This window comes from Psittacula echo (assembly GCF_963264785.1).
Source record: "Psittacula echo genome assembly, chromosome: Z".
In the NCBI taxonomy this organism is placed as follows: Eukaryota; Metazoa; Chordata; class Aves; order Psittaciformes; family Psittacidae; genus Psittacula; species Psittacula echo.
In genome coordinates this window covers 86294150-86321962 of record NC_137742.1, presented here as the reverse complement: position 1 = coordinate 86321962, position 27813 = coordinate 86294150, and the positions used below count along the sequence as shown (strand labels likewise).

At 40.3% G+C, this 27813-nt stretch overlaps 2 protein-coding genes across 2 annotated transcripts; one reads left to right on the top strand and one right to left on the bottom strand.

Annotated features, from left to right (window-relative positions):
* Window positions 1-572: 572 nt before the first annotated feature.
* HSDL1 (hydroxysteroid dehydrogenase like 1) lies at window positions 573-4723 on the bottom strand (the record flags this gene model as incomplete). The annotated part of the gene is made up of 4 exons (XM_080636789.1): window positions 573-674; window positions 1580-1798; window positions 3636-4081; window positions 4504-4723. The coding sequence occupies 4 exons, from the start codon at window positions 4721-4723 to the stop codon at window positions 573-575; spliced, it is 987 nt and encodes a 328-aa protein (XP_080492915.1).
* A 1901-nt stretch (window positions 4724-6624) lies between these two features.
* Window positions 6625-22987, top strand: DNAAF1 (dynein axonemal assembly factor 1; the record flags this gene model as incomplete). Its single annotated transcript, XM_080638374.1, is given in 14 exon segments — window positions 6625-6760; window positions 7110-7158; window positions 7160-7245; window positions 7702-7837; window positions 10992-11083; window positions 11938-12159; window positions 13019-13185; window positions 13442-13563; window positions 14023-14237; window positions 16850-17098; window positions 17619-17728; window positions 20093-20161; window positions 22227-22575; window positions 22836-22987. Coding segments are annotated over 14 exon segments (2154 nt in total).
* Between the last annotated feature and the right edge of the window lie 4826 nt (window positions 22988-27813).

Here is a 27813-nt window from a genome sequence, read left to right as displayed (position 1 = left end):
GTCTCCAAATTCCTTTACAGCTCTACCTCTTCAGTCATTTAAACTATCTCCAGGTCAGCAGTCCTTTGCCATGCACCTTGAGAAATTCCTTAAATAACATAATTCAAAAGCAACAACATTTACACCTAAAACACACAAATATCTGCCATTAGAAGACAGAAAAGTTTGCAAAACTACATGTTAAAGAAACTTAATACAGTTGACAGGGTTTGTCTTTTTGAACAGTGTCATGTTTTGGGGTGGCCCATTTCTAACAAATTTGGGGAATTCTCAAATTCAGTCAACTTTGCAAGCTGACATTATGTAGCACTATACAAGAGACAACTGCTCTCCTGCCTTGAAGAGAAAGTGTACATATGTTAACCTCAACAAGATTAGCTCTCTGTCACACAAGAAAGCAGCAGAAGAGCGGTTTAATGCAACAACACAGAGAAGATCCAGGCTTCTGATGTCTAGGTTACATGTAGCAAGGTGTGGGTAAATTACAGTAAGCCCACCAGTATTCACTACACATTTTGGCAGCACTCTGATCAGAATATATAGTACTCGTTCCAAAGGACATCTGAATACTCCTATTTCGCTTTGCATGTTAAAGCTTCATTGCGTGTAATTCTGAAAATATACAATGCAAGCCATGCCCAGATCCATTCAGGTAGGCGCTCACCTAATGTGAACTGCAGAGAGACACAGGGAGAAGAGAAGAGAAAAAGAAACAAAGGGACAGATTAAGATCTATTTCATTAAAGTAAACAAACCATTTCTCAAATTACAACTAAAGCAAGTCAAAAGCTTGAACATTAACAAACTAAGCCTTAAATTGAACCCCCTGGAAGTACATCTTTAGCCATTTTGGAAGTAGTCCCCACAGCTAGGTTCTGCAAATAAATCCTGAAATGCTTTGTTCAAGTTTGTGACAGCAATACTGTCTACTTTCTTTAATTGCTACAGTTGTTCCTGTCTCTTTTATTCTTTTTGGACTAATGCTCACTGCTTTTAACTCCTTCTGCTCGACTTAATGCTATAGGAGGCCACTAGGTAGGACACATGAGATGTGACCAATGTTCTTAAATTGCTTTGCAGCCCAGAGTCTGTCCTCCAAAATGAAAAGCTAACAAATGGAGGACCTGCTTTTAGATAGCTTAGAATAAAAATGTGGGCTTTTCTTTCTGCTATTATTCCATCCTCTCTACCCACTCTTCCTTAAAGTAGAAATATACTAAATAAAGTAAGATTGAAAAAAAATACTTGTTAGCAGAGACAACAGTGAAATGCCTGCCCAGTCAGCAATACTCCAAGTCAAATGAGATACTCTCTACTTCTGAATAAAAAGTCTCCCATTTTTTGCTGCGCATTAAGTGGGAATTGGATTCACTCATCCTAAAAATAAGCATGCCCAAGCATAACTTTCTAAAGTAGAATTAGTGAGAAAATATGGCACAATGCCTTTCAGTCCTGCAATAAATACTGCACTTTTTCAGTATATGAGCATAGTTTTCATTCAGTCTCCTAGGAAAGTAAACACTAGAAGCTTATTTAACTTATATTGATAAACATTAGATAGTTTAATAGATTATATTACCTTTATTGCATGTTTCCAGTAACCAGTAGTCCTTGTAGATAACCCAAGAGTAGAAACAGCATGACTTGCATACTCTTCAGCAGAAGGAAAAAAGAAAGATCTCTTTGATGCTATGCCACTGCGTGATTTAGAAATGACAAATGGAGTTAAACTCTGAACAAAAATTCCTTTTGAGGCACACTCATAATGTAGTGCTCTACTGAAATAGTCCAGGTAGGTCTAGAAAGACAAAAGCAGAAAGAGACACTGGAATAACCAGTATAAAAATACAAATTTCTGAAGTATTATCAACATTTCTATTTGTTGTTATTTGTTTGCTAAATACCTGCAACTGCAACAGTACAGTAACTTGCAGGACAAAATGACCGCTTAACCCTCTGAATTTGGCAAACAATCTGACAATTCTGCTTAAACACAAACACAGAAACATTTATTTCATCTAAACCACTTTGTTTAGTCTGGGAGCATTGCAAAGACACTCCAAAGCTGACTACATTCTACTGTCAGAAAGACAAAATGAAGTCCCATTCTTCAACACATTTACAAGTGCATTTTGTATTAAACTTCCCCAGAAGCTAGGTTAATTACTTCCTGGGGCTCCTTTGATGCAAAATTAAACATTCATTTAGTTATGTGCATCTGTATGACCTCATATAACTCATTTTGCTTTTACAATACAAAAAAAAAAAAAACAAAAAACAAACCCACACAAGTTGGTAACTGGGATTGCTGGAATCAGACAGAAAAATGAGCACAGCTCAGTCTTACCAAGGCAGCAACACTGATGCTGTGCTGAAGCTACTGCTGTGCTGCAAAGCCAGTTACCACTGAGAAAGAGCATCTATTACACCTGCTTTAGGAAAACAAAACAATCCAACCACTTCAAACACCATATGCTGTTAATGCACAAAGGCTTAGCATGCTAGAACAGCTTCTTCATACCGCCATGCCCATGTAATAATATTCAGAGGCCAGGCTTTAAACTGTACTGCTGATACAGGATTTGGATTAATAATGGCAGCTAAAGGAAGAAATTTGGATACATTTGGTTTTGTTCTGTTCTTTTTCATCCAAGCCTTTTAATTGTTTTAGTTCAGAGTGCAGTTCTACATACACTTAGCATAACGAAGAAGGGAGATACTTTGCAACAGAAATAGGACTTCTAAAACAGTTACCTCACTGAAGAAAATCTGCGAGTTTTATATGCTGGGGTATTAAAGAGCTGGTATTGCTCCAGGCAAAGGGAAGTACTTACAAGAGCTACCTCAGAAGCAAGGCTGCACAGGGAGGCTACAGGAAAGGGCAGCCACCGACAGCTGGGAGCAATAACCACTTATCTTTAGACACTGCTTCTAGGCAAGATCCCATCTACAATCTCAGCTGTTTTTATGGATTCAGGAGGTCATCCCATGTAAATCTGCATCCCCACAAGCATTCATACTTCCAGCATCACTCAGCTGTTCCATCCCATGCATGAGTGACTGGATCTCCTCAGGAATAATAATTACAGTGAGGGAACTTCCTTTCACTTTTCCCCAAATACAGTACAGACAATGGTATAAGAAGCCTTCTGTCCCTTTGTGTTAGGTGGAAGCAGTGGCTTGGTTTGGCCACAGCCCTTGTCACAGTGGTGGCTTGAGCATGAGTATAGCTCTTCTCACTACCAAATACTAGTGTGTAAGTAGCTTGAGATATGTGTGCACAGTTCAGCTGAAAAGGAGAGATGAAATCTTGACTCTTGCAACAGCTCATAGAACTGCCACTTTGCTTTGCACATCATTCCTCTGAGCAAGGTAACATTTCTCCTAGAACTACTGTTATGCCATAATATGCACATAATCCAGGAAGCACTGACTTTAGTTCAGAGCACCAGTGAGCTTAAAAAGTTTATTGCATCATACATGTAACATTCACCACTGGTATTTGAAAAAATCTCTAGAAAACCTGATTGTGAAATCAAATTCAAGTATTGCTGAATGTGAAAAACACCAAACAAATGCAAACAAACTATAATCTACTTTCAGTGCATACCATTAAACATTATACCCCATCTTACTTTAGAAGCACCATAGATCGTCAACATTGGTGTTGGCTGACAACAGGATGCAGAAGAAACATTCACAATTGCACCTTTCTTCTTCTCTACCATGCCTGGCAGCACAATATGTGTCATCATGTTAGCAGAAGCAATATTTATGTTGATCATGTCCCACAGCATATCCTCAGACAGACTGGTAAAATAGTCTGGGTAGGAATAAAACATTCCTACATTATTCACCAAAATCCCGATTTCTCTGTCTTTCAGAGCCTCCTTAATGGCTGGGTAAGACTCACGACCCTTGCTGAAGTCAGCTACTATGAAATCTGTTTCTACTTTATAGGTTTCAGATATGCTTTTAGATACAGCCTCCAGCTTCTCTTTGTTTCGGCTGATTAAGATAATGTTGACACCACGCTTTGCCAGCTCTTCAGCATATGCCTTCCCAATACCATCTGTGCTACCTGTAACAGAAAATAAAATCCCAAAGTGAAAATCAGAGCAGCCCCAGCCTTCTATTTTGACAGTTCCTTCAATTACAGAAGAACCTGAACACATAAAACCCCGTAACAAAAAGAGGATCTTGTCTGCATCTCTGTCTACACCTGTAGATGTTCAGGGTGTACCTTCAAGTTTTGGGACAAACTGCTCTGTGATTCTTTCCCAGCAGTCTGTCAACACACTGAGCTTGCCCATCTCCTGACGAATTTAATTTGGTAAGGTGCTGTACAACTGTCACTGCTCATGCAGAGTAACTCACAACATGAGGTAATACATGCCCCAGCTTGCAACAGAAAGTTTACCCAGCAGTATATGCTACCAAGTTTTACAGTATGACACAGTATGTTATACACACATAAGCAAATATTCTGCTTCAGTCTCTTACCAGTGACCACGGCCCATTTTCCATAGCGCTTGACAAGATCAATCTCGCCGCCCAGCTTTGGAATTAAATGCAACCTAAGCATGCTGTAAGTGTCAATCGCAAGGGACGTACACTTCCTGATTGTGTACCATGCTCCAACTATAGCCAGGGCCTCTATGTAAAAATTGCAGGAACGACTGATCTCTCTGTACAAGAGGTGGAAACGATCCACTGCAGCCATGGTGACCACAAGCCTGGAAAAAAAAATAGACACAGAAAATTACCACTGCTTCTTGGGACACAAAAACTTTTCAGACTGTATGGATAACTTTTGAGATTCAGCATGTTGTAGCCTGAGGTCTGAGCACCATTTTGATGCAGAAAAGACACAAGTCAGCCTGCTAAAATTTGAGTATCAAACTACCATCATCCTCAGTGGTTTACCTGCTCCTTAGCCTTTGTTCAAGCATTCAGGTGTTAACCAGTTATACTGTAATGGCTCTGATCAATCATACTGTAAATAAAGCATAGATCACAGAATCAACTAGGTTGGAAAAGTCCTTTAAGATCACCAAGTCCAACCACTAACCAGCACTGCCAAGGCCACCACTAAACCATGTCACTAAGGGCCTCATCTACACAGTTTTTTAACACTTTCAGGGGCAGTGATTCCACTAGTTTCCTGGGAAGCCTGTTCCAATACCTGATCATTCTTCTAGTGAAGAAATTCCTAGATAGGGGCAGATCAACATATAAAGCTAATTTTGGAAGATTAAAAACAACCTACAAAAGTGGCAGGAATAAACCAGGAGGAGAGCTCAGCACAGGAGAAACAGCAGGCTCTTTCAAGCACAGAAAACTACAGGAGAAACAAAGCAAGCTCAGAGACAGAAGCACCAACCGCGGCACTAGGGACTGAAAATTCTTGAATCACGGCACGTTGCCGTGCGTTAGTATCACACCGCATACCGGCTTCCAGCATAAAAAGCCTCACATGGTTTTTACTGGTCAATATTTCTTAAAACAAGCACAGAACCCCACCATCGCCGCCTAGACAGCACCCGATTTACAGCCGCAGCCGGCAGCTTACCGCCACTGGCGTTAGCGCTGTGACCAAGCGCATACCGGGACGCAGGCCTCATCCCTCCCGGGAGGGCAGCAACCTCAGGGCGCGTTCTCCCCCGACCAGCCCCAGCGACAAAGGGGCCTGACCCGGCGCCTCAGCATCCCGCTCAGCCCCGGGCCGGGCTGTCACGGAGGGAAAACACTCCTCAGCTACGGCCCATGGGGAGGAACCCGCCGCCCTCCCGGGGCTGTTACCGGCCCAGAGCGACTCACCCGCGGGGCCGGGCCAGACCCTTTGGCGGTGCTGTACTCCCGCCACCACCCGCACCGCTGCGCGGGGCCGCCGGGAGAGGCCGAAGGGCCTTGTGGGCCTGCGCGCTGCGTCGCCATGGCGACAGCGGCTGTTAGGGTGACTGAGGTGGGGATCTGGCTGCACGCGCCTCAGGGGCTGTAGCCGGGACTGCGGTCGCTCCGTCCCGTCCATCGCTGTTTACATCTCCTGCTGTCTGGGAGATACCGCGGCGAGTGGTGCTCCGAGTCCGGGTCCGAACGCCCGGCCCAGCCTTGCCTGGGTCTGGGGTCAGGTAAAGGGAGCTGGAGGTTTAATGGGCAATATAGTAGTGCGCCTTAGGGCAGAACTCTTCTCTAGAGGGCTATAGCAGCAAAAAGTGTTGAGGGGAAATGCTGCTGCATTTTCCGTCCCTGTGAGGAAATGAAAATGCCCCAGGAGCCTGCCCGGGTTGTGGTGGGGCAGGAAGCAGGCATCTCGCAAGAGCAGGCTGAGCACCATCACTGCATCCTCAGCTCTACAGCTTTGAAAGGGAATAGTTGACTTACTCTACTTTGGAAGGCTTCTCAGCTGTCTTCCTCCCTGCTGAGCATAAACTCTCCCTGCATTTTGGTATCTTCACAATGACTAGACCTAGGTTATTGGTTCCATGCAGGCTTCATAATTTACTCATGATGGTCTTCTTATCTGTAACAGGTTCTCCTTCTGAAACCTTTAGATGTTTTGTCTGGAGAAGTTGGATGATAAATCAAATACTGACTTGGCTGATATAAATCACATATCTTAAAATGCAGTCACAATTTGGAGACTCAGACAAAGGCCATGGAGGGGAGGTGACTGTGCAAGAGTTGTCAGGGGAATCTCTGAATGACACCAACAATGAAGCTACCCACACAGAAAATGAAGGCAGTTCTGTCAGCACAGGTGAGCCTGTCCAGCTGGCTTGCTAGGACTAATTTAGGAAACGTTAGTGAACATAAAGCCTAAATATCAAGTTTGTCATTACTCACCTGGATGCAATATGATTTTATTCTTTCCCTTAGTAAAGCCACTGAAAATCTTGCCGTAACTGAGGCTTATTCAATTGCTGTCTTCTTGTGCCCTTTTTTTTTTTTTTTTTGTTTCATGTTCTGTTCCTTTACGTTTCTCTTGCTGGAGGGATACCTTTCCCTGTGTTGCAATAATACAACCAGTCTGACCTCTAAATGTTTTAATTACAATCATATTTAAGTGAGCTGGCACAGTCGTCTTGTTTGCACGGTCTCTTTTGAAGTGTATGGACTGCAAGTGCAACTAGAAGGTGAAGAGCAAGATTCTGAAGAGTATTGAAAATGCAATTAGTCAATGGCAATCTAAAGACAGCTTGAATGAGTGTAGCACTGAAGACAACCTCCACAGAGTACAAAAGGGTGAATTTGTAGAAGAGATAGACTAACAGTGCTTGTGATGATTCAGATACACCATTACTGTGGTCTTTACATGCAAAGTTAGCAGTCTTGTTAAACTCAAATTATTGCTAATTAAATGTTGTATATAGTAGATGTCTAAAACCATAAGAACACAGATGCCAGTACTTTATTTCACTGTATGTTATAATAATCATATGACTAGTGACTTCCAGATCTAATAAAATATAAAATGGAGATTTCAACAGTTTATTTTGGCACTACTTATTTTACCACTTTGCCATCTAAAAAGTTAAGCTTCCGTTCATTAAAAATGTCAGCAAAAATTTTGGTTATAACACTTCTTTTCTTGAAGTTCATATTAAATTACTTTTCAATATTTCTTTAAGGTAATTAACAGCATGACATTTTTTCCCCATTCACGCTGTTAAACTGCAACTTGTTTTCTTGCTCACAAAGATGTTATAACTCAAGAGAAAGCCATAAACTGGGTGTCCAGAGCAGATCCACAGAAAGAGCAAAAATCAGACGGTGATCACAAATCTGTCACCAGCTTATTCCATCAAAGGACAGAAGAAAAGAGGGGCTGTCTAAGGTAATACATTTGTTGAGGAAGTTTTTTATTTTAATCTTGGCATTGCTGGAGTCAGTGGGAGTTTTGCTGTTCTGTATGTTAACCTTAATTCAGGGGAACAATTTTAAAGATAAATAAAGATAAAAAGTTGATAAATCAGGAATCAGTGCTATTTCCAGCATCTGTACAGCTCTTGGGTTTTTTTGTTTGGGTTGTTTTGGTTTTTTTTTATGGCCACAGTACTAAAACTACATTCTAAGCAGACGATGTAGTCTGTTCAATAGTTCTGGACAAAACTTCACAAACTCTTTTGGGAGTAATTTTTCAGTAGAGTTGACCATTTCTCAGCGTCAAATCAGATAATGCATAGTATTAATTCATCACAATGTAGATACTACAGTTGTCAAGATAATTTTTAGTAGAGGAAATCCAGAAGTACCTCAAATGGTTGACAATAAGACACATATCTCCTTTGTAAGCTTTGGCTCTAATTGTGGTCCACTCTAAACCAGGATGTGCTGCAATGGCTCTTTATTAATACTTGTGAAATGGGATTATTCTCCTGTTACCTCTGATGAAGCACATTGCAAGCAACTATTAAAATTAAACTCAACATTTGGTACTATTTAATTACATTGTTGAAAGGCTAGTTATGGAGTTGTCATGGTTTAAGCCCAGGCTGTAAATCAGAACCACACAGTCTACTCTCCCCCCCCCCCCCGCCAAGGGATGGGGAGGAGAATCGAAAGAATGTAACTCCCTCAAGTTGAGATAAGAACAGTCCAGTAACTAAGGTAGAACACAAATCACTACTGCTACCACTGATAATAATAATAATACTAATGAGAAGAGAAATAACAAGGGAAGAGAATACGATACCACCCGCCGGAAATGAGCCCAACCGAGAAGAAGAGGATATGCCCTTCCGAGTAACTCCCAGTTACATCCCCGGGCATGACATGCTGTGGTATGGAATACCTCTTTGGCTAGTTTGGGTCAGGTGTCCTGTCCCTGCTTCCTCCCAGCTTCTCCTCCCTGGCAGAGCATGAGACACACAAAGTCCTTGGTCAGGGTAAACATTCTGACCAGTAACTGAAAACATTGGCTTTATCAGTATTATTCCTAGGCCGAAAGTCAAAACCACAGCGCTGCACCAGCTACTAAGAAGGAGAAAAACTGACTGCTGCTGCTGAACTCAGGACGGAAGTGATATAAAAGGAACAGTGAAGATTTACCCTCAGTTCCTGTATCTGCTTACTTGCTTGTGAAACTCCCAAGTTTATATTGGTGCTAGCTTTAGGGCAGCTGTTCTATTAGAGACAGTTAACAGTCTTTCAAAGCCAAGGGAAAGACTCACTGAGTTATCAGAAGGTAGAGTGGACTGGACTTACAGAGAAAACTTGGTTAACCTGGGCTGATAACCTAGCACACTTCAGAATTAAGTTCTTATGAAGAATGGCAGCAGAGAGCAGTGACTGCACATGAGATAATTAGTGTCTGAAGAAACACCTTTTATGATCCTATAAATTACATGAGAATGCTAATATTTTGATTAAATCCTACTTCAAATAGCACAATGAAAAATAGTGGGATATACTGCAAGTAGCTACCATGCAACAATCTACCTATCCTGACAATACAAGAAAACATTATATATTTAAAGATTGTGCTCAAGGTTTATAAATCTTTCATTCCTTCAGCAATTTATGTCAGGCACGTTTGGCTTACAGGGCTGTTACAGGAACTCAATTGACTAGTTGACTGTTCTTAAGCAATATCAAGATTTTTAATTTAGTATGTAAATATATCTAAAAGCAAAATCATTACAAAAGGTTTAAATTCACTGCATTTACTCAAGTTTTTTTTGTTATTTTGAAAATATCTTCATGCCAAGATGATCTTACTGTGACAGACCTTATCCTACAAATGCTTATGACCACAAATGCAAAGTGCATTTTGTCAATAAAGAATTTAGGAGTAGAAAATAATTTCGGATTATTTAACATTGTACTCTTGAAATATTTCTTGAAGTGAGGGATATCAACTAGAAGTTTTATTCAGGAATTTTGTTTTACAGAATCTGATCTTTCTAAGCAAGAAGATACAGATATTTTCTGCTTTAGACTGTTTTTGCTAGGTGTTTTCCTTATGGATCCCAAGTTTCTTGTCTATAATGTTACTAAATTTTATGTAGCCCTGGACAGCTTGCCTCCCAAAACAGTGTCCTGTCACTCTTTGCAAAGTCCCTGCTCTATGAAACTGTTGATCCAGTGCTGTCTAGCACATGGTCCCCAGATAATGGCATAACTCATCCCTTCTGCCACTCTTCACTGCGATCCATTCCTGTCTTAACAGTTTTAAGGCCACCCATGTACTTACTTACCCTTTGGGGTTTTGCTGTCCTGCTGACTGCCATGTGCAGCTTTGGCCTTGTCTGGCTGCTGTTGGCTGCTAGGCTGCTTTGCCCTTGCAGCCTCCACTGTTTCACACTGTAGCTTTCTGCCCAATCTCTCTTACCAAGTCCTCTGCTCCTGTACTGTTCAGCTGAAGCCCACAGCATCCCTGAACAGCCTTTTCTTGCTTCTCACTTACGTGAATCCCAAAAGGAGTGGAGCTGAATACTAAGCAATTACAGTTGAACAGGTATGATTATTTTTCTTACTGCAGCATTCCTAGCCATCACAGTTGTATATTAAAACTGCCTTGAGTGCTATTTCAGAGTCAGAATTTCATTAAAATGTTAGGTTGATGTCTATTGATTTTTCTAATCTCCTAAAAATGTTGCATATTGCCAGCAAAGGTCCTGCACTGAAGCAGCAAGGAATGGATGAAAGAACTGGAGAGGAAGGAACCAGAATACAACATAGAATCATGCTGACCTTTTCCAAGAAGATGGACTTTCTCATTCCTTACCCATTCCCTACATATACTCTGGTTTTTAGCGGAAGAGCATGGTAACTCACTTCTGACAAGTAGAAATGGAAAGCCACTCTAAAGAAAACTACTACTTTTTTATTTGGAGTATAGTCTTGAAAGCTGAAGCTATTTCTCATGCACAAAAGAACGATTAATTGTATTGCACTGATATCTGGTAAAGACTCAGAGATTTCAGAATATGCACTGAAATACTTTTGTTTTGTTTTGTTTTGTTTTGCTTCTGCTTCCATTATTTTAGAATGACAAAAAAGGTTCTGCGAGACATCTGTAAACAGCAGAAATTCTACGTGACCCCATACTTAAATGACACTCTTTACTTGCATTATAAAGGTAAGATGTGGACATGACCAATTAGACTTATGTAGCATTTTAGCAGAGTATCTATTTTATGGCTTATTCAAGTAAGGTATCTAATAGTTCTTTTCAATTAGAAACATAGTTTAATTTTATATAATAATGAAATTGTGAAACAAAGTGAGTCAGGATGAAGGAAGAAAAGTGAACTCATTATAGATCTAATTGTCCTAATTTACTTTGTGGAGTCATCAAAGGATCAGTAGGAGTCAAGAACCACTCTTTTTTCCCCAGAAAACCCAGTAGCCTCTGAAAAATATCTTAAAATACTGGTCTGGGTTGCATTTAGAGGAAAACACATATATTTCTTCTTAAATGTGTTTGTACAAAGAAGCTGTTTTCCAGATTTGAGGACTTTATTAGTACCAAATAAAAAAGGTCAGGAAGAAAGTGACAGTAAAGACTTGCTGCATGTTCTCAGATAGAACTGAAAGAAAAAGAAGTTGCTAGGATGAACGTGGACCATGCTTTTGTAATCTTGCAGTAGGTTTTTGCATGATAGGGTTTGCTGGTTTGGCTTAGCATAATTGTTTTAAATAAATAGGACATAATAAATCTACCTTCTAAGTTTGGCCCTGGTTTTGCTATTTTCTCAGGGATATTTGAGCACCTAAAGGGCTGCATGAGATATAGACCACAATAGGCACATATATGTTTTAGCCATTTATGGGCCATGTACTGTATCAGTTAATTCAGTGGCAGTACTGGCAGCAACTTGAGTACAAGTGTTTTCGCAGACTGTTTCAGCAGCATTCGTTTAATGAAATTTACTCTTCCAAAGACTTGGTTTCAACCAATGACATTTCATTTTGAAATATCTTTTCCTGCAGGATTTGACCGCCTGGAGAATCTTGAGGAGTATACTGGGTTGAAGTGTTTATGGCTGGAATGCAATGGCATAACAAAAATTGAGAACTTGGAGGCTCAGACGGAGTTGCGTTGCCTCTACCTGCAACTCAATCTAATTAAGAAAATTGAAAACCTTGAACCCTTACAAAAGCTGGATTCCCTCAATATCAGTAACAACTACATCAAGACCATTGAGAATCTCTGTAAGAACTGTTGGAATATGTTTTAACCTATAATGAGCCCATATTTCTAAGCTTTGACTAAGCTAAGCTATTGTTAGTGGCACTAGTTTCAAGGGGGTTTTTATTTCTGTTAAAATTTTGCACAAAACCAAAGTCCACAAGGGTTCTATTGAAGAGTCAAACCTATGTATGTTGCATTTTAAATAGATGACAAACCAAAAAGGATATAATAGTTACTTACACATGGATACTTAGTATAATTAAGTAGTTTTTTCTCACTTCTTAATACTATCTCAGTATTTAGCTGTTGCAGACAGGCTGGTAATCCAGTTTTCATTACTTACTTGGTTAAGGTGTGCTTTGACAGCTGCAGATGTGATTACCAAATATTTTACATCTTTTATCCTGTTAAAGGATGTATTCCATCTTCAATAGAAAATAAAAAATAATTCCTCTACATTTGTGTACATTGGGAGTAATTTGAAACACAAGCTCTTGCTGTTGTGTAACTGACTATTTTGAAATGCAAATTAAAAACAACCACTCCCCTAAAACCAAATAACTGGTTTTTTTGGGTGAAGAAAGCAGCTTTGGAGGCATAGCCAGAAAGTGCATATAGCAGAATAACAAATTTAGAAAAAAACCTTCCCAATTCAATATAAACAATTATTTTGATGTGTCTTTGAGCCAACCTGGCCTAGTGAAAGATGCCCCTGCCTGTGGCAGGTGGTTGAAACTGGATGAGTTTTAAGGTCCTTTCGAACCCAAACCATTCTGTGATTCTGTAATTTTGACAATGCAGTTTTCTACTTGCTCCAGAAAACCTTCTTTGAAGTAATGGTTCTCGCCTTTTTTTCACTGTTCTGTTCTTGTCTGACAGCTTGTCTAAAGGTCCTGCAAACTCTGCAGATTGCTCACAACAAGTTAGAAACAGTGGAAGACATACAGCACTTGCAAGAATGCCTGAGTATTTCTGTTCTTGATCTTTCCCACAACAATCTAAGTGATCCAGCTATTATAACTGTTCTGGAGACCATGCCTAATTTGGTAAGCCAAATCTAGCTGAAAGTTTGTATCATGTATATAGATGAATCCCATTAAAAGGTTTTATTGGGTAGGCCAGTTCACAATAGGTACTGGTCTAAAAGAAATGTTATTAAATATTACTTGGGGTTTTGTAGGTTACCTGTAACACCCAACATGTTTTATTCACTTCTTATTTTTAAAATTATAGGGGAAGTGCATATCTAGAGTGGGGCTTTTTGCAACTCAACTTTAAAAATGGTTTCTCTTGTTTCTCCAGCATGTGCTGAATTTGATGGGAAACCAAGTGATAAAGAACATTGCTAATTATAGAAAAACACTTACTGTTCGACTAAAACAACTAACATATCTGGATGACAGACCGATTTTCCCAAAAGATAGGTAAGAAACAGAGCCATCTTCTTTACACAGCAATAAAGTTCAAATGCTGATGATCACTTCTCCAGTTTTTGCCAATATTGTCAGGGAAGTAAAGGAAGTCTGACCTGTATAATTTATGAAGGGTGCAAGGATATTGTATTATAGATTTCTACATCTAACATACCTAGAAAACAAACAAACAAACATTTTTTCACAAGATAATAGATTTTTGAACAGAATTTTTTTACACCACGTCTCTAGATCAAAGGCAAATCCTGATTTCTGCGGAAATGGAACAAGTATTTGGAAAAGCAGAGCCAAGTTCAGCACTCCTGGCAGATCTCTGGTGGTGCAGTCACCAGCATTTGGATATCTTTGGTTCTTTTGTTGCAGTTCCACATACAAGATAAGATATATGTCTCATTTATAAAGATGGGCTTTTATAGCTATATTATAGTTAGGCTTTTGTGTTTTCATTAGAGCCTGTGCAGAAGCCTGGGCTGTTGGAGGTCTGGAAGCTGAGAAAGCAGAAAGGGAAAAATGGGAAACCAGAGAGAGAAAAAAAATCCAAGATAGCATTGATTCTTTAGCAGCAATCAGGTGGAAAGCAGAGGAAAAGAAAAGAAGAAAGTATATGGAAGAAAAAGAGGCAAGTGCTAAATCTGGAAATGGAGACGTAACAGACATCCTAGAAGGTTTGTGGTTACTATTTTGGAACATGTTTGTGTCTGCTTCAATTCGAATGTTTAAAATAATTCAAATAGGAGCTGAATAGTTCCTAAAAGTTCAGAAGCAGACTGATGCAATTTTTGAATATATTTATGAATCTTCTTTTCCAATATGAAATACAATCATAGAATCCTAGAATAGTTAGGGTTGGAAAGGCCCTTAAGATTATCTAGTTCCAACTCCCCTGCCATGGGCAGGGACACCTCACACTAAACCATGCCACCCAAGGCCTCATCCAACCTGGCCTTGAACACCGCCAAGGATGGAGCATTCACAACCTCCCTGGGCAACCCATTCCAGTGCCTCACCACCCTCACAGTAAAGAATTTCTTCCTTATATCCAATCTAAACTTCCCCTGTTTAAGTTTGAACCCGTCACCCCTTGTCCTGTCACTACAGTCCCTGATGAAGAGTCCATCCCCAGCATCCTTGTAGGCCACCTTCAGATACTGGAAGGCTGCTATGAGGTCTCCACGCAGCCTTCTCTTCTCCAGGATGAACAGCCCCAACTTTCTCAGCCTGTCTTCATATGGGAGGTGCTCCAGTCCCCTGATCATCCTTGTGGCCCTCCTCTGGGCTTGTTCCAACAGTTCCATGTCCTTTTTATGTTGAGGACACCAGAACTGCACACAGTACTCCAAGTGAGGTCTCACGAGAGCAGAGTAGAGGGGCAGGATCACCTCCTTCGACCTGCTGGTCACGCTCCTCTTGATGCAGCCCAGGATACGGTTGGCTTTCTGGGCTGCGAGAGCACACTGAAGCCGGCTCATGTTCATTTTCTCATCGACCAACACCCCCAAGTCCTTCTCCTCAGGCTGCTCTGAATCTCTTCTCTGCCCAACCTGTAGCTGTGCCTGGGATTGCTCCAACCCAGGTGTAGGACCTTGCACTTGGCATGCTTAAACGTCATAAGGTTGGCATCAGCCCACCTCGCAAGTGTGTCAAGGTCCCTCTGCATGGCATCCCTTCCCTCCAGTGCATCAACCGAACCACACAGCTTGGTGTCATCGGCAACCTTGCTGAGGGCGCACTCAATCCCCCTGTCCATGTCACCGACAAAGATGTTAAACAAGACCGGTCCCAACACCGATCCCTGAGGGACACCACTCATTACCGGTCTCCAGCCGGACATCGAGCCATTGACCACAACTCTTTGTGTGTGGCCATCCAGCCAGTTCTTTATCCACCGAGTGGTCCACCCATCAAATTGATGTCTCTCCGATTTAGAGACAAGGATGTCATGGGGGACAGCGTCGAACGCTTTGCACAAGTCCAGGTAGATGATGTCAACTGCTCTGCCCCTGTCCATCAGTTTCGTAGCCCCATCATAGAAGGCCACCAAATTGGTCAGGCAGGATTTCCCCTTAGTGAAGCCGTGCTGGCTGTCACCAACCACCTCCTTGTTTTTCGTATGCCTTAGCATGCCTTCCAGGAGAATCTGCTCCAAGATTTTGCCAGGCACAGAGGTGAGACTGACTGGTCTGTAATTCCCTGGGTCATCCATTTTTCCCTTCTTAAAAATGCGGGTTATATTTTCCTTTTTCCAGTCATCGGGAACTTCACCTGACCGCCATGATTTTTCAAATATGATGGCCAATACTTTATTTATCTTGGTGCATCTTAGATTAACCACAACAATCATTAAGCAATCATCACCTTTTTCACTGCTGATGAAACAGAAAATCAACAAATCACCTCATGTCCCAGTGTTTCAAGCTCTTGTGCTCTTCACTGAAGCAACCATGTGCTAGTAAGTGCCATAATGGTTCCAGCAGGCATGCATGGGCAGTTACACACCAAGAGCAATCTTTCCCCAAGATGCAGAGCAGTGTTGTCTTCAACAGGGCTGTGGGCTCAAGTAATACCTGGTGACAACTGCCTCATCAGTCCCCATCCAGACAGCTCTCCAGTCCTGCCTTCACAAGAAGTGAGAGCTTCAGCCTAGAGTCTACAGCAGTGGTAATAAAGGCACAGGAAGAGGAAGGTCTTCAATAATTTGCTTCACTTACTTAGTGCCATTTTTTATGCCACAAATTCTCCTGTCACATTGTTCAAGGAGGAAAACATTTTACAACTGGTAATAGGTCAAGTTCCAACCTAGCCTTTATAGAGAAGTACACAGGTTTCAGAATGAACAGGACTGAAGCCAAACAAGGCAGTACTGCAGCACAGAGAATTGTTTATATATCATCTGATACGGTTTTTGGGTTTCACAGGCTCTGAAGTCAAACACAGTTGACCAAAAAGTGAAACTTTTTCTGCAAGCAGGTAGGTTGCATAAAGGAGAGGATAACTTTAACATCTGTCACTGATCGATCCATCTTATTGCTCAAGCATGTATTTAAGTACATAGTCACTTGTGAGTCTTTTCAAAGTCAACTACAGATACGAGGCGATTCTTTACTGGAGTGTTTTTTCTAGGAGGACTGCTGATCCATGAATAACTGCTCAAACCAAGTAGGAGGTTTTGATGCATATTTTAGGCCAGATTATTAAGACTATCTAGTAAAGTTTGGATATTTAGAATGAGTAATGGTAGATTAACTCAGCAGTTTTAATGAACTTGTTTCTTTTGTAGGGGCACCTGAAAATTCAGATGACAAAGATGGAAATTCTAATACACTGGAGACTTCAAATATGTCAGAAGAGGAAGAAACTCAAGAGAAGACTGACAAATTTAGAAATGAAAGTTTTGATGGTCATGATGAAGTGATAACACTTTTACGAAATGGAATAGGTAACACAGATTTCACATCTGCTAGAATTCAAGAGGATGCACAGGAATCAAACTGTAACAAATGCCCAAACTTCAACAAGGAGACAGGTGGTAATGTACATGGTAAAGAATCAAACCAAACTGAGGATGCAGAGATGATGAGCCAAACTCTTAGCACTGCCTCTGCTGTGATTCAAACCAACTGACACATAGATAGGAACATCCCACTAGATTTCCATAGTGACTAGGTGACAATTAAGTAATATTGGATAAAATATTCTTTAACTACAACAACAGAAATTTCCCAGGGCTCATCCTGCAATTTCTGCTATATAAAGCAGGAATAAACATCCCACAGAAGCTGGACATCACTCTAGAGGTGATTTTGTGCCTTCACACAGGGAAGCATCCTTCTTTAGACACGTGGAATATATTATTGCAAAATGCCAACATTAATTTATACAATATAAGGGAGACCAGGTGTATGATGTAATACAGTTCAGGGTTCAGCTGTGAATTCTGCAGTGGTAGTCAGGTCCCCAGCAATCTGATTTTGCAGTGCTTGCTGTTGCAATACAGATAGTCTTTCATTCAGTCAGTTCTCTGCAACTGAGTATTGTTTATTCTTTAGATCTACCAAGAGAGAAGGCAGCTAGTGGAAAGGCCATACTTCCTGAACTGGATCAATATGCTGAAACTGAACAAACCAAACTGGATACACTGGAAAAACTTTGTCTTGATGTAGGTATTGGATTCAGATTTTGAGAAGTTCACATTTCATTATTGCCTGCTCCCAAATTAATTCTTGTAACATCCTGGCTAATAAAACTGTATGGCCAGGTTTCTAAGAAAGGTCTACTGGTAAGAAAAATAGAAGGAAAATAAAACAAAACAAAACATAACATCAAATGAAAGTTGTAGTACCCATACTCATTCTCTCCAGTGTAGCACGTGTAAAAAATTTACCACCACTTCCAAAGTTTATTTTGTCCTTTGGCTATAAATCACCTGCAGCTGACCTTCTATCTCTGATTTTTCTGGAGAAGTTCATGAGGGTTCTCGTTTAAAAAACAGAACTCACAACAAAAGGAATCTAGTGGGTACATGCCTCCTCTTAGGCAAAACTCAAATGAAATATAAGGTTAAAAATGTGAACTATCGCAGAAAAAGCATAAGGAAGAAATAGCCACACTGTAAATGTTATCTATCAGTATTAGATATTATAAATTACTTCTCAAAATATAACTTTTAAGTATGTTTCTAAGAAAAGCAGAATGTGTATTATTCAGGTATATAATAAGCAATTGACATTTATAATATGATCTTTTATTATCTAAGATGTCTATTTGATGATGCAAACATTTAAACATGTTTAACCACATTTAACCATGAGAGGACATGTGTGCCGCTGAAAAATACAATCTCACTTCAGAGAAGAATTATTCAATATATCCTAATTATAACACTGCTGCTAAACTGACCATGTCAGATTCTGACATTACTAGCAATAACAAACTTCTGAGTTTATGATTTCCCAGACCACTTAATATGCTCTTTGATCCTTTATACTGCCACCCGTAACTAAATTGTTTCTGGAATGTTTTAGAAAAGCCTCTTATATCTTCCCCAGGGGAAAAAAAAAAAAAAGCCATCCTGTTATCAAAGGGCTCTAGCCACTTCTTCAGTAGAGGGCTTACTGCTGTGTGCTCCAATTTGACTAGTTTTAATAACAGGTTTAACAAGGACAGTGGAGAAAATTGACAGCAATTTCAAGTATATACAATATTATTTTTGTAAGCAGATCTTGCAGGGGCTGACATAAAAGCTTTAAAGAAATAGTGGTACTGTAGGTACCCAAAATATAAAGATCTCATAGATTCAGTGTTTGTTTTTTTTCTTGGTGCTATATGGCACCATAGCAAGCTCCTTTGCACAAACTTTAACATGGTATAAAATAAACACTTCAACATACATGCATGGGGTTTCTTCTGACACATAAAAAGTATGACTATTGTAATTTTGCAGAAAAAGAAACAAAGTAAAATCACACACAAATACACATTTCACATTCTATGCTACTTTATTCTTCAACTGATATTTAGTAATGGCAAAAGCATCTTGCAACAACCTCCAAAACTTATGCTATGTGGATTTTCCGGAGACTTAGCACTGACATGGCAGGGAATGGCTGTGAAGATGCCACTCGTGAAAAGCTCTGGTGCAGCTCCATTGTCTTTAATGATCTCCTGGAGTCAGTAGATGGTCTCAATAGTAATACAAAGGAGAAAAGTGGAGGAGGGTTTGTAATGTGGTGGTTATTAGATTGGATATAAGGAAGAAATTCTTTACTGTTAGGGTAGTGAGGCACTGGAATAGGTTGCCCAGGGAAGTTGTGAATGCTCCGTCCCTGGTGGTGTTCAAGGCCAGGTTGGACAAAGCCTTGAGTGGCATGGCTTAGTGTGAGGTGTCCCTGCCTATGGCAGGGGGGTTGGAACTAGATGATCTTCAGGTCTTTTCCAACCCTAACTATTCTATGACTGTATGATTCTATGACATTCCTCTGTCAAGCAGAAACAAGCTCCTGTTGCTGCACATGCCTCAGTTCTCAGGAAGTTTGCAGTTCTGTATCCCTAATTATGAGGCATTCACAGAAAAATATTGTGTTATTGGATGTATTTAGGTTAACAGAGTTTAGACTGCAGGTCGTTCTCCATGAACATGAGTTGCAGCCGGAGGTGAAGTCTATTGAATAGCTATGAAACAGCTAATAGATGTAAACCATGCTTGCTTTTAAAATCCTGTTAATGCCTTGCTGTTTATCCTTTTCTCCTTCATGACCACACAGCACAGTAGAAAACAGCATTCAGGCTGACATTAAGGTTATTGCCTTCCCATCTGCTATTTCTGGAGACAGATGAATTTTCCTTTTCCCACAAGTGTTTAACAGAGGAAACTGCCACATTGGAGAAAATGACAGTGTGGTATTGCTGGCTGTGGCTTCTTACCCAGAAAAGCATGGATTTTAAGAAGATTCCACATGAGAAAGAGATTTTATTGGTTAGAGTAGCTTTTCCCACTGACCAATAATCTCATTATTGTTTTCAGGAATTGCCTGATTTAGAAGACACTGATGTAAATGAATTTCCCCCAGAAGAGGGAAGTTTTGCTCAAAAGGTAAGGTTTTATTCATTCCAGTGGTGGAGCTTCCCTAAACACATTTACAAATTGTCTTGCAAAATGAGGACAATCTCTGTTGTGAAATGGTTCTGGGAAATGCAATCAGTCATGTATTTATAAACTAAAAAGGATGTTTCAGAAGATCTTCTCTTGTAAATAGTTTCTTAATTTAAGGTTTTATATTGTTGTATTACAAAAATAGAAGAATGAACACCTAAGATCAAGTAATGCAGCTGTTTAATTTCTTAGCTTAATTCTAAGATTAATTTCTTAGTAGCATGTAGTGGGTTTACAAAAATGACTCTTAAAATATATTTTACAATACTAATATGCTGCACAGGACTGAAGAGATAGAACAAAATGCCTCCAACTGAATAAAATCAGTCTTTTCAACTGAAAACACAGAAAAATTGAAACTTCTCGGCTCCACTGCATGCTAGTCAGATACAAGGCAATTCATGCCCACATTAGCATTATGCTGGGCTCAAAATAATCTTCTAGGCAAAAGTCTATAAACAGAAACAGAAGAGGAAAAAGAAAAAGAGAGCAACAAAGATGAACTGCACAGCATTGATTCTTCTGCTGATATTAGCTCATACTTGCCTTGCTGGAGACAGAGGCCAATAACAGTGCATGTTGTTACAAGTCCCTCCAAGCTAATGAGAACTTTTCCTTCAGTCAGCGTAAGGCAAATCAATCATTTTTATAGAAAGTGGATTTAACCTGATCTGTTTGTCCTGGGGCCATACTGTGCTAAAACTGAGTTTAGATTGTAATCCAAAATGTTGCTGCAGCACATTTGAAGCACAAAATGATAGCTGTCTGCAAGATGACAATCCCATATTGCCAAGAGCACTTTGCTCAGTCCTTGAGGCAGGCAATGGCTGAAAACATTGCATGGTCTCACAGGCTGCTTAAGTTGATTAAACAAATGTGACAAGGATGGAAATGCAGGAGAGCTTCAGAACCAGAGCACTGCACTTAGTGGGAGATCGAATTTATGCACAAAAGAAGCAGCAGCTCTTGATAACTGTAAGTACAATCCGATGTGGGAGATGGGGAGGGACATTAACCTGCTTCAGCAAGTTCAGAGGAGGCCACAAACATGTTCAGAGAGCTGTAGCACCTCTGCTCTGGAGACAGGCTGAGACAGCTGGGCTTGTTCAGCCTGAAGACGAGAAGGCTCTGGGGAGACCCTCGAGCAGCTTCCAGTGCCTAAAGGGGCTACAAGAAACCTGAAGAGGGGCTTTTGACAAGGGCATGTAGTGATAGGACAAGGCAAAAGGGTTTTGAACTGAAAGAGGCTAGATTTAGATTAGACATTAGGAAGAAGTTCTTAATTGTGGTAAGACACTAGCGCAGGTTGCCCAGAGAAGCTGTGGCTGCCTCATCCCTGGCAGTGTTCCAAGGCCAGGTTAGACAGCGCTTGGAGCAACCTTGTCTAGTGGATGGTGTCCCATGGCAAGAGGTTGGAACTATATGAGCTTTAAGGTCCCCTCCATCCCAAACCGTTCTATGATTGATAAGGCACGGAATTTATTTACTCTTTTGGTCACCAACTAATAACGGCATTGAAAAATATCTTTGCAACAAAGCCTCCAATTTAAAGAAGATAAGGGAGCAAAGAGGATATGCTAGCACTGTCACACTGTGAATAGTGTTTGGTTCTTAAGTGATGTCAGATGAAGATATTAGTCAGATCCCTCTGTTTGGAGGTAAAGTAACAGAACTGAGCCCCCACATTGCTGAACTGCAGAAACAGGTCTTCTTTTTACTACTGGTTAGTAGTTCATCACTAATGCCTGAGGAATAGTTAACCCAAGATTCACCCACAGAGAGCAGAGCTATGGGTGAAGCACATTTGCCATACATTCTGGGAGAATGGCACATCAAAGCTGACAGCTGTTATGTGGGTCCAAGAGATATTTACCCACCTTTTATCTTATCTATTATATTATTATATATATTATATATTTTATATATATATTATATATTATATGTTATAATATATATACTATTATCTAGAATAATATCTTTTTAATTAGATTTTTCACCTTTACAGCAGGAATATCACCCAAAGATTGAAATAATTTCTGAAGTGACAAATTACAGCAATTCAGCATTAGAGGAAAACAATAAAAACATGTTTGAGAATTCAGAAGAAGTTCCAACAGCAATCTTTTCAAATGCATGTAAGATACATAAAGAGCATGGAAAGGAGCACTTAAGACCGCTTGTTGAAAGCTTCTTTACACAGCCTGCTAATTCCAAAAGATACCAGGAGATCAAAGATCAACAAACAACCCCCTCAAGACCTTTGATACAAGAGATTAACACTGAGCCCGAGGATAATCTACTCTTGTCACCAGTCTACAAGCAACCAGATGACCCAAGCCCAACAGAAGAGGATGGTAAGTTTGCAGGGACATAATTTATAACAGAGAAAACAGTGGCTGGCACATACATATTAAAAGTAAAGATTTGTTCAGCTCTCTTGTTGAGAAAATTTTCAAACCCTGGTTAGTTAACAGTCACCTCTTCCTTTTATTTATGTGGGAATCCCAATAAATAAGGAACTAAAATGTTATTTTTTTCTTTTTCTACACAGGATTTCTTGCTGAGTTTTATTTGAATGTTCTTTAAAACTTGGGCTCTACATTTCTTTTTCCAGTATTACAGACCACTGGTGAGTTTCACTTGCCTTTTGCCTTCATGCTTTCAACAGGGAATGGCAGCAATGAAGAAGCACAGTACCCAGCTGAGAGTGAAGGATGTTCTCACGAGGTGTGGGATGACAAGGACGGTGAGAGTGGTTTAGATTAATCACTTTGCAAAAAACCTCCAAGTATTCAGGGCAGCTGGCAGCATTTGCTCCTTTGTGAGTGCACTATTGTGTTACAGTTAAATTAATTTCTGTGATGTCATTTTTTCCCTTGCATCCTAGGAATTATATATATGAATGTTTATGTCTTAAGGTTTCATTACATATGTACTTTCAGTGCATACTGTAACATGTTTCTCTCACTTGAACTAAATAAAGATTTTACTTGCAAACACATATATTTTAACTTGTATAATCTCGTATTTCATATCAGATGAACCTTGATGACAAATGGAGATTGCTTCTCAACATGGTCTTTTATGGATCCAACATTCATAGACATCATTGTTTATGCAAAACCAGATGCAGAACTAGTGTCCATGCATGAACATCTGGTCTTACCTGTTAGGGCGATTTGTGACGAAGCATATGCTTGTATCTGCCATTTTCATCATTTTTCATTGTGTGATGTGTGTCAAGATCTGAATTTCAAGTATAACAGAAAAATAACCAGCTTGGTAGTCATGGCAGAAGGGCACCTTTGGTGTAAAAAGCCGATCAAAGCCATTCTTCCTCCATTTGCTTCTCTCTTATATCACAGTCATAGTCTTGTGCCAAAGTGAAATGCAAGATAATAGCAGTGATGCCTCAGCCAGGTTCTCTCTTATTTCCCCTCTTCTGAGCTGGAGAATAAAATTTGAGGAAGCAGATACTGCTTGAGAGCAGTGCTTCCTCTGCAACACCACAAAAGATTCCTGTCCAGCACCACTTGGACAACCCTTGGCCAATTCTGCTGAGGCATTAATGGCTCCTTTTCCTCACACAGGAGGTTAAAAAAATTAATTGCACACTGTTTAAGCACAACACAATGAGTTGGCCTCATCTTCAACTGCTGATGTTTTTGTGATTTAACAGCAACATGAGGAACAGGTTAGGCATTAAGTGACCTCACTTCATTAAGCCACACCCAAGTTTAGGTGGATGCCTTTTTTCATATTTCTATAAATGTCTAATAGGATTTAATAAACAGAATTGAACAGGTCTCGTAGATGTGCACATTTAAAGAAAAGAAATACTACTATGGGCTTGTTAAAAAGATGGATTTCCAACTAGCTGGGGTTAGGTGCCATCTGGTGGCAAGGGAATTGGTCCTAACTAACACAATCGTAAAAAGCCCTCAGGGAAGACAACACACTTGCTTTAAACTTCAGCCATTTTCCACCTTTTGTGAGTACAAACATGCTGATAAAATCCACGGCCTCCAGGACAGGGCAGGAGCATGAGCAAGGGCCTTGGAGGACAGGCTTATCTGGAAGCATCCTCCCAAGAATCTTCTCCTTGGAAAGCTGCAAATGGTGCCAACAACATCTGTAAGCTTCATCTAACAAACATCTCCCCTTTTTTGAGAGAAAACTTATAGCTTGGGGTTGTGCGTTTTTGTGCTGCATATTAATACCTGTCCTGTTACCCTTTACTGCCTGAGACAAGGAGGCACAAAACGAAATACAAACCTTTGTAAGCAAGTAGAATCAGTTCTAAGTAACCTCAAGTTTGATGGCTTTGTAACAGTAGCAATGGAAAATAACTGAGGTACATGTTTCACAGATGAAAAAAAAATAGAGTGCAACTACAGAACATAATGAGAACCCTTGTATAAGATAAACCATTGTGGCTGGTGTAGTTTTAGGTCCTTATGGCCTTAGTACAAAAATAAGTGTAAGAAAAACAGGATAGAAAAACAGGACATGTAGATAAAGAATATCTGAAACTAGCAGGTGTCCAGGATGGGCTGCAGCTAAGCTAACTGATAAGTAGAAGGACAGGATGATTATGTCTGCAGTGTTACCGAACCAATTAGGCTGCTGTAAGCATTATCTACTGCAAGTGCTTCAAAGACTGCCAAATGTGATGACGATTGTTGGAAGAAGTAAATGACCTCCAAAGACCACAGCCACATTTTTATATGCACGTGGGGAAACGTTCTAGAAGAATGATGTAATACATAAGTAACCTCATGAATATGCATGTATATACATAATGAATATGTATGATTAGCGACTATATAAGAACGGCTTAGTTTAGCAATTCCGCACGCTAGGAGGAGCTATCCCCCGTGTGCTCCGGCACCGCAATAAATACCTGCTTGTCAACTTAAACTTTGTTGGCGGGTTCCTGGAGATTTCTCCGAATCATGCCCTAAGACAAAACAAGCAGGAAGGACCATCTGATCATGTCCCAGTTACAAAAGGGAAGTGCTTATATAGAAGGTAATTGCAAGAGTGAAGCTTGAACTCTGTTACCATTGAAAGCAAGAAAATAAAGGTAAGAGTTGCAAAAGAACTATTGATTCTTTTATCCTGATTTTACCAGATACACCCACCCTTACAGGCATTTTAATTGCTAGAATTCAGCTGCTCTCTGAGCTGTGTTTACTGTGCCACATTTTACCCACCAGGTCTCATCAGAGAGCCCTACATCGTCTCATCAGAGAGCCCTACATCATCTCACAGGTAACTGTCCTGAACTCCTGGAGGGATTTTTATTTATTGGTGAAGACTTGGGAAGGAGGAAAGGAGTAAGGGGTAGGGGAAAGTAATGACAGAAATGCCAGAGCAGGACTAAATGAGAAAAAGGAAACATGTTTAATTAGTGTTTTCTGTAAAACTTTACAAATATACAGCATAGTGCAAAAACGCAGTCTCAGCACATCACCTTCAAGTCAAATTAACAATGTAAAAAGCCAAGGAACACAAGCTTGCTTCTTCACAGGTCTGGCTCTCAAATACTGTTCCTGAAGATTCCTCCCTCACCACTGAGCTGCAATCTTTGTTTATAGTAGAGCACAAAGCCTAAAGAACAACCCAAGAGCCACCCTGAGGGGCTCCTCACAGAGGGTGCAGTCTGCCTCTTGGCACTGTTAAAATGCTGCAGCCCAGTGCTATCTGAGCTGCACCTCTGCCTACCGATGAGTAGCTCTCCTAAGGTGGTTCATTCTCAACCCTAACTAGACAAACCAGTGAGACTTGGAAGCACATGTCTAACCTCAAGCATGCAATAGGCTTCATAAAAATATGGGAAAACTACTAGGAGCTTGAAGTTAAGCACATGCTTAAACCTTACCAAATCAATACATTCAGGGTTAACATTAAGGCAATCTAGCATGTGAAGGTTCAGAGAAGGATGCAAATCTTGAATGGGGACAACATACAGGTAATAGGAGACACCAGACAGTTTTTAATCACGAGAAAAGAAGTAAACAGAGTGCAACTCAACCACTTTCCATCTCTGGAAATGACAAAATACAGTGGCAAATGCATTAATCTAGGTGAACTGTCAAAGCACAAATCTGCCAGAAAGGGAAACCTTCACTCAAGCACATCATCTAAATACCAGGCCAATGGGGGCTGCCAGCATTCTCCCCTCAGTCCTGAGCAAAAACAACCAGCGGCTGGAATTAATTCAGAAGCTCTCACAACCTCACTCCTGCAAAGTCTGCACCACCACAGTGGTGTCAGAGCTCCCAGCACACAGTAACTACCTGGGGAAAAACATGCTCAAAAATTAATGTTTCTGAACTAACACGTCTTTCACATACTGATAAATGGATGGAGGGAAGGGCTGTGACAGGAAGGTCCACTGAAAACATGGTCATCTTACTAAGGAGAATGTGAGCCTGCATTCAGCTGATTAACTGACTACATTTTGGGGTGGATGCTCAGAAATACAGTTTAGAACCAAGAATCACCATGGCAACGGAAGCAAGCAGAGTATTTCTTCAAATGATACTGGCACAGCTCACACCTCCCTGTCTAAGCCCTTAGGAGGCCTGAGTTAGCTGAATTTCCTGGATCTTTCTTACTGCATTTGGGTAGCTTTCCTAAGGAAAAGCAACTCAGAAGCTACTGAGATAAATAATACGTTCTCATTAGAACTACTAGAATAAAAAACAAAGCTCTGCTTTGTTGAGAAAATCAGTTGTCAGAAACCACATGGAGAAGGAAGATTAATTCAGCCTTTGGAGGCTGGTCTCAGATGCACAAAGGACAGGAAGAAAGTTAGTGGATATGGTGGACTAACCCTTCTGCCTCTCTCCTACATTGAGCAGCTGAGAACCCTTCTAAAAAGGGGATCCAATCTATTAAACTGGTTCATCAGATTTTATACATCAATAAACCAACAGGCACATCATCAGGAGAAATAGAACAGGTCAAAGCCAAAGGGAAAAAAACATTGGACTGGACATAGAATACTTAGCCAGCACCAAAACCCAGAGTCCAATTCCTTTGTCCTCTTTGCAAAGTGGAAAATCGTGCATGCAGAAGAATCTATTCCTTTTGTTTGTATGTTAAAGGAAATAAATTTGGGCGAAAACCATCCCAAACAACAAACCCCTTCAACTCAGCACAGGATGTTTTGGGTTCTGTAGTGGTCTGTAGCTCCACTGGGAGCCAGAGACACATTCTGAGTGGTCACTCAGAAAATTATCTTCTGCACACCAGAAGAGATCTTAATTTTCCTACTCACCCTAGGACGATAAAGAAGAGGCACAACTACATCCCATAAAATCCAGAAAATCGATAGAGGAATATTTTTAGAGCATTGGACTGGCATATAGAACTATTTTCCTATTAAAAAAAACAGCATCCAGAAGGGTCAGGCATCTTAGCTAATCTGTGCTGCCCCAATAAAATCCAGTAGTTTGCTGTTGGCAGACACTAGTTGGGATCATTATATTTTATGAAGTCCCTGATGTACTTTCAAGCTATTCTTCACTTAAATTTTATTAGATTTGAAACTTCTAAAAGCATTTACAAGGCAAAAAAGCCCC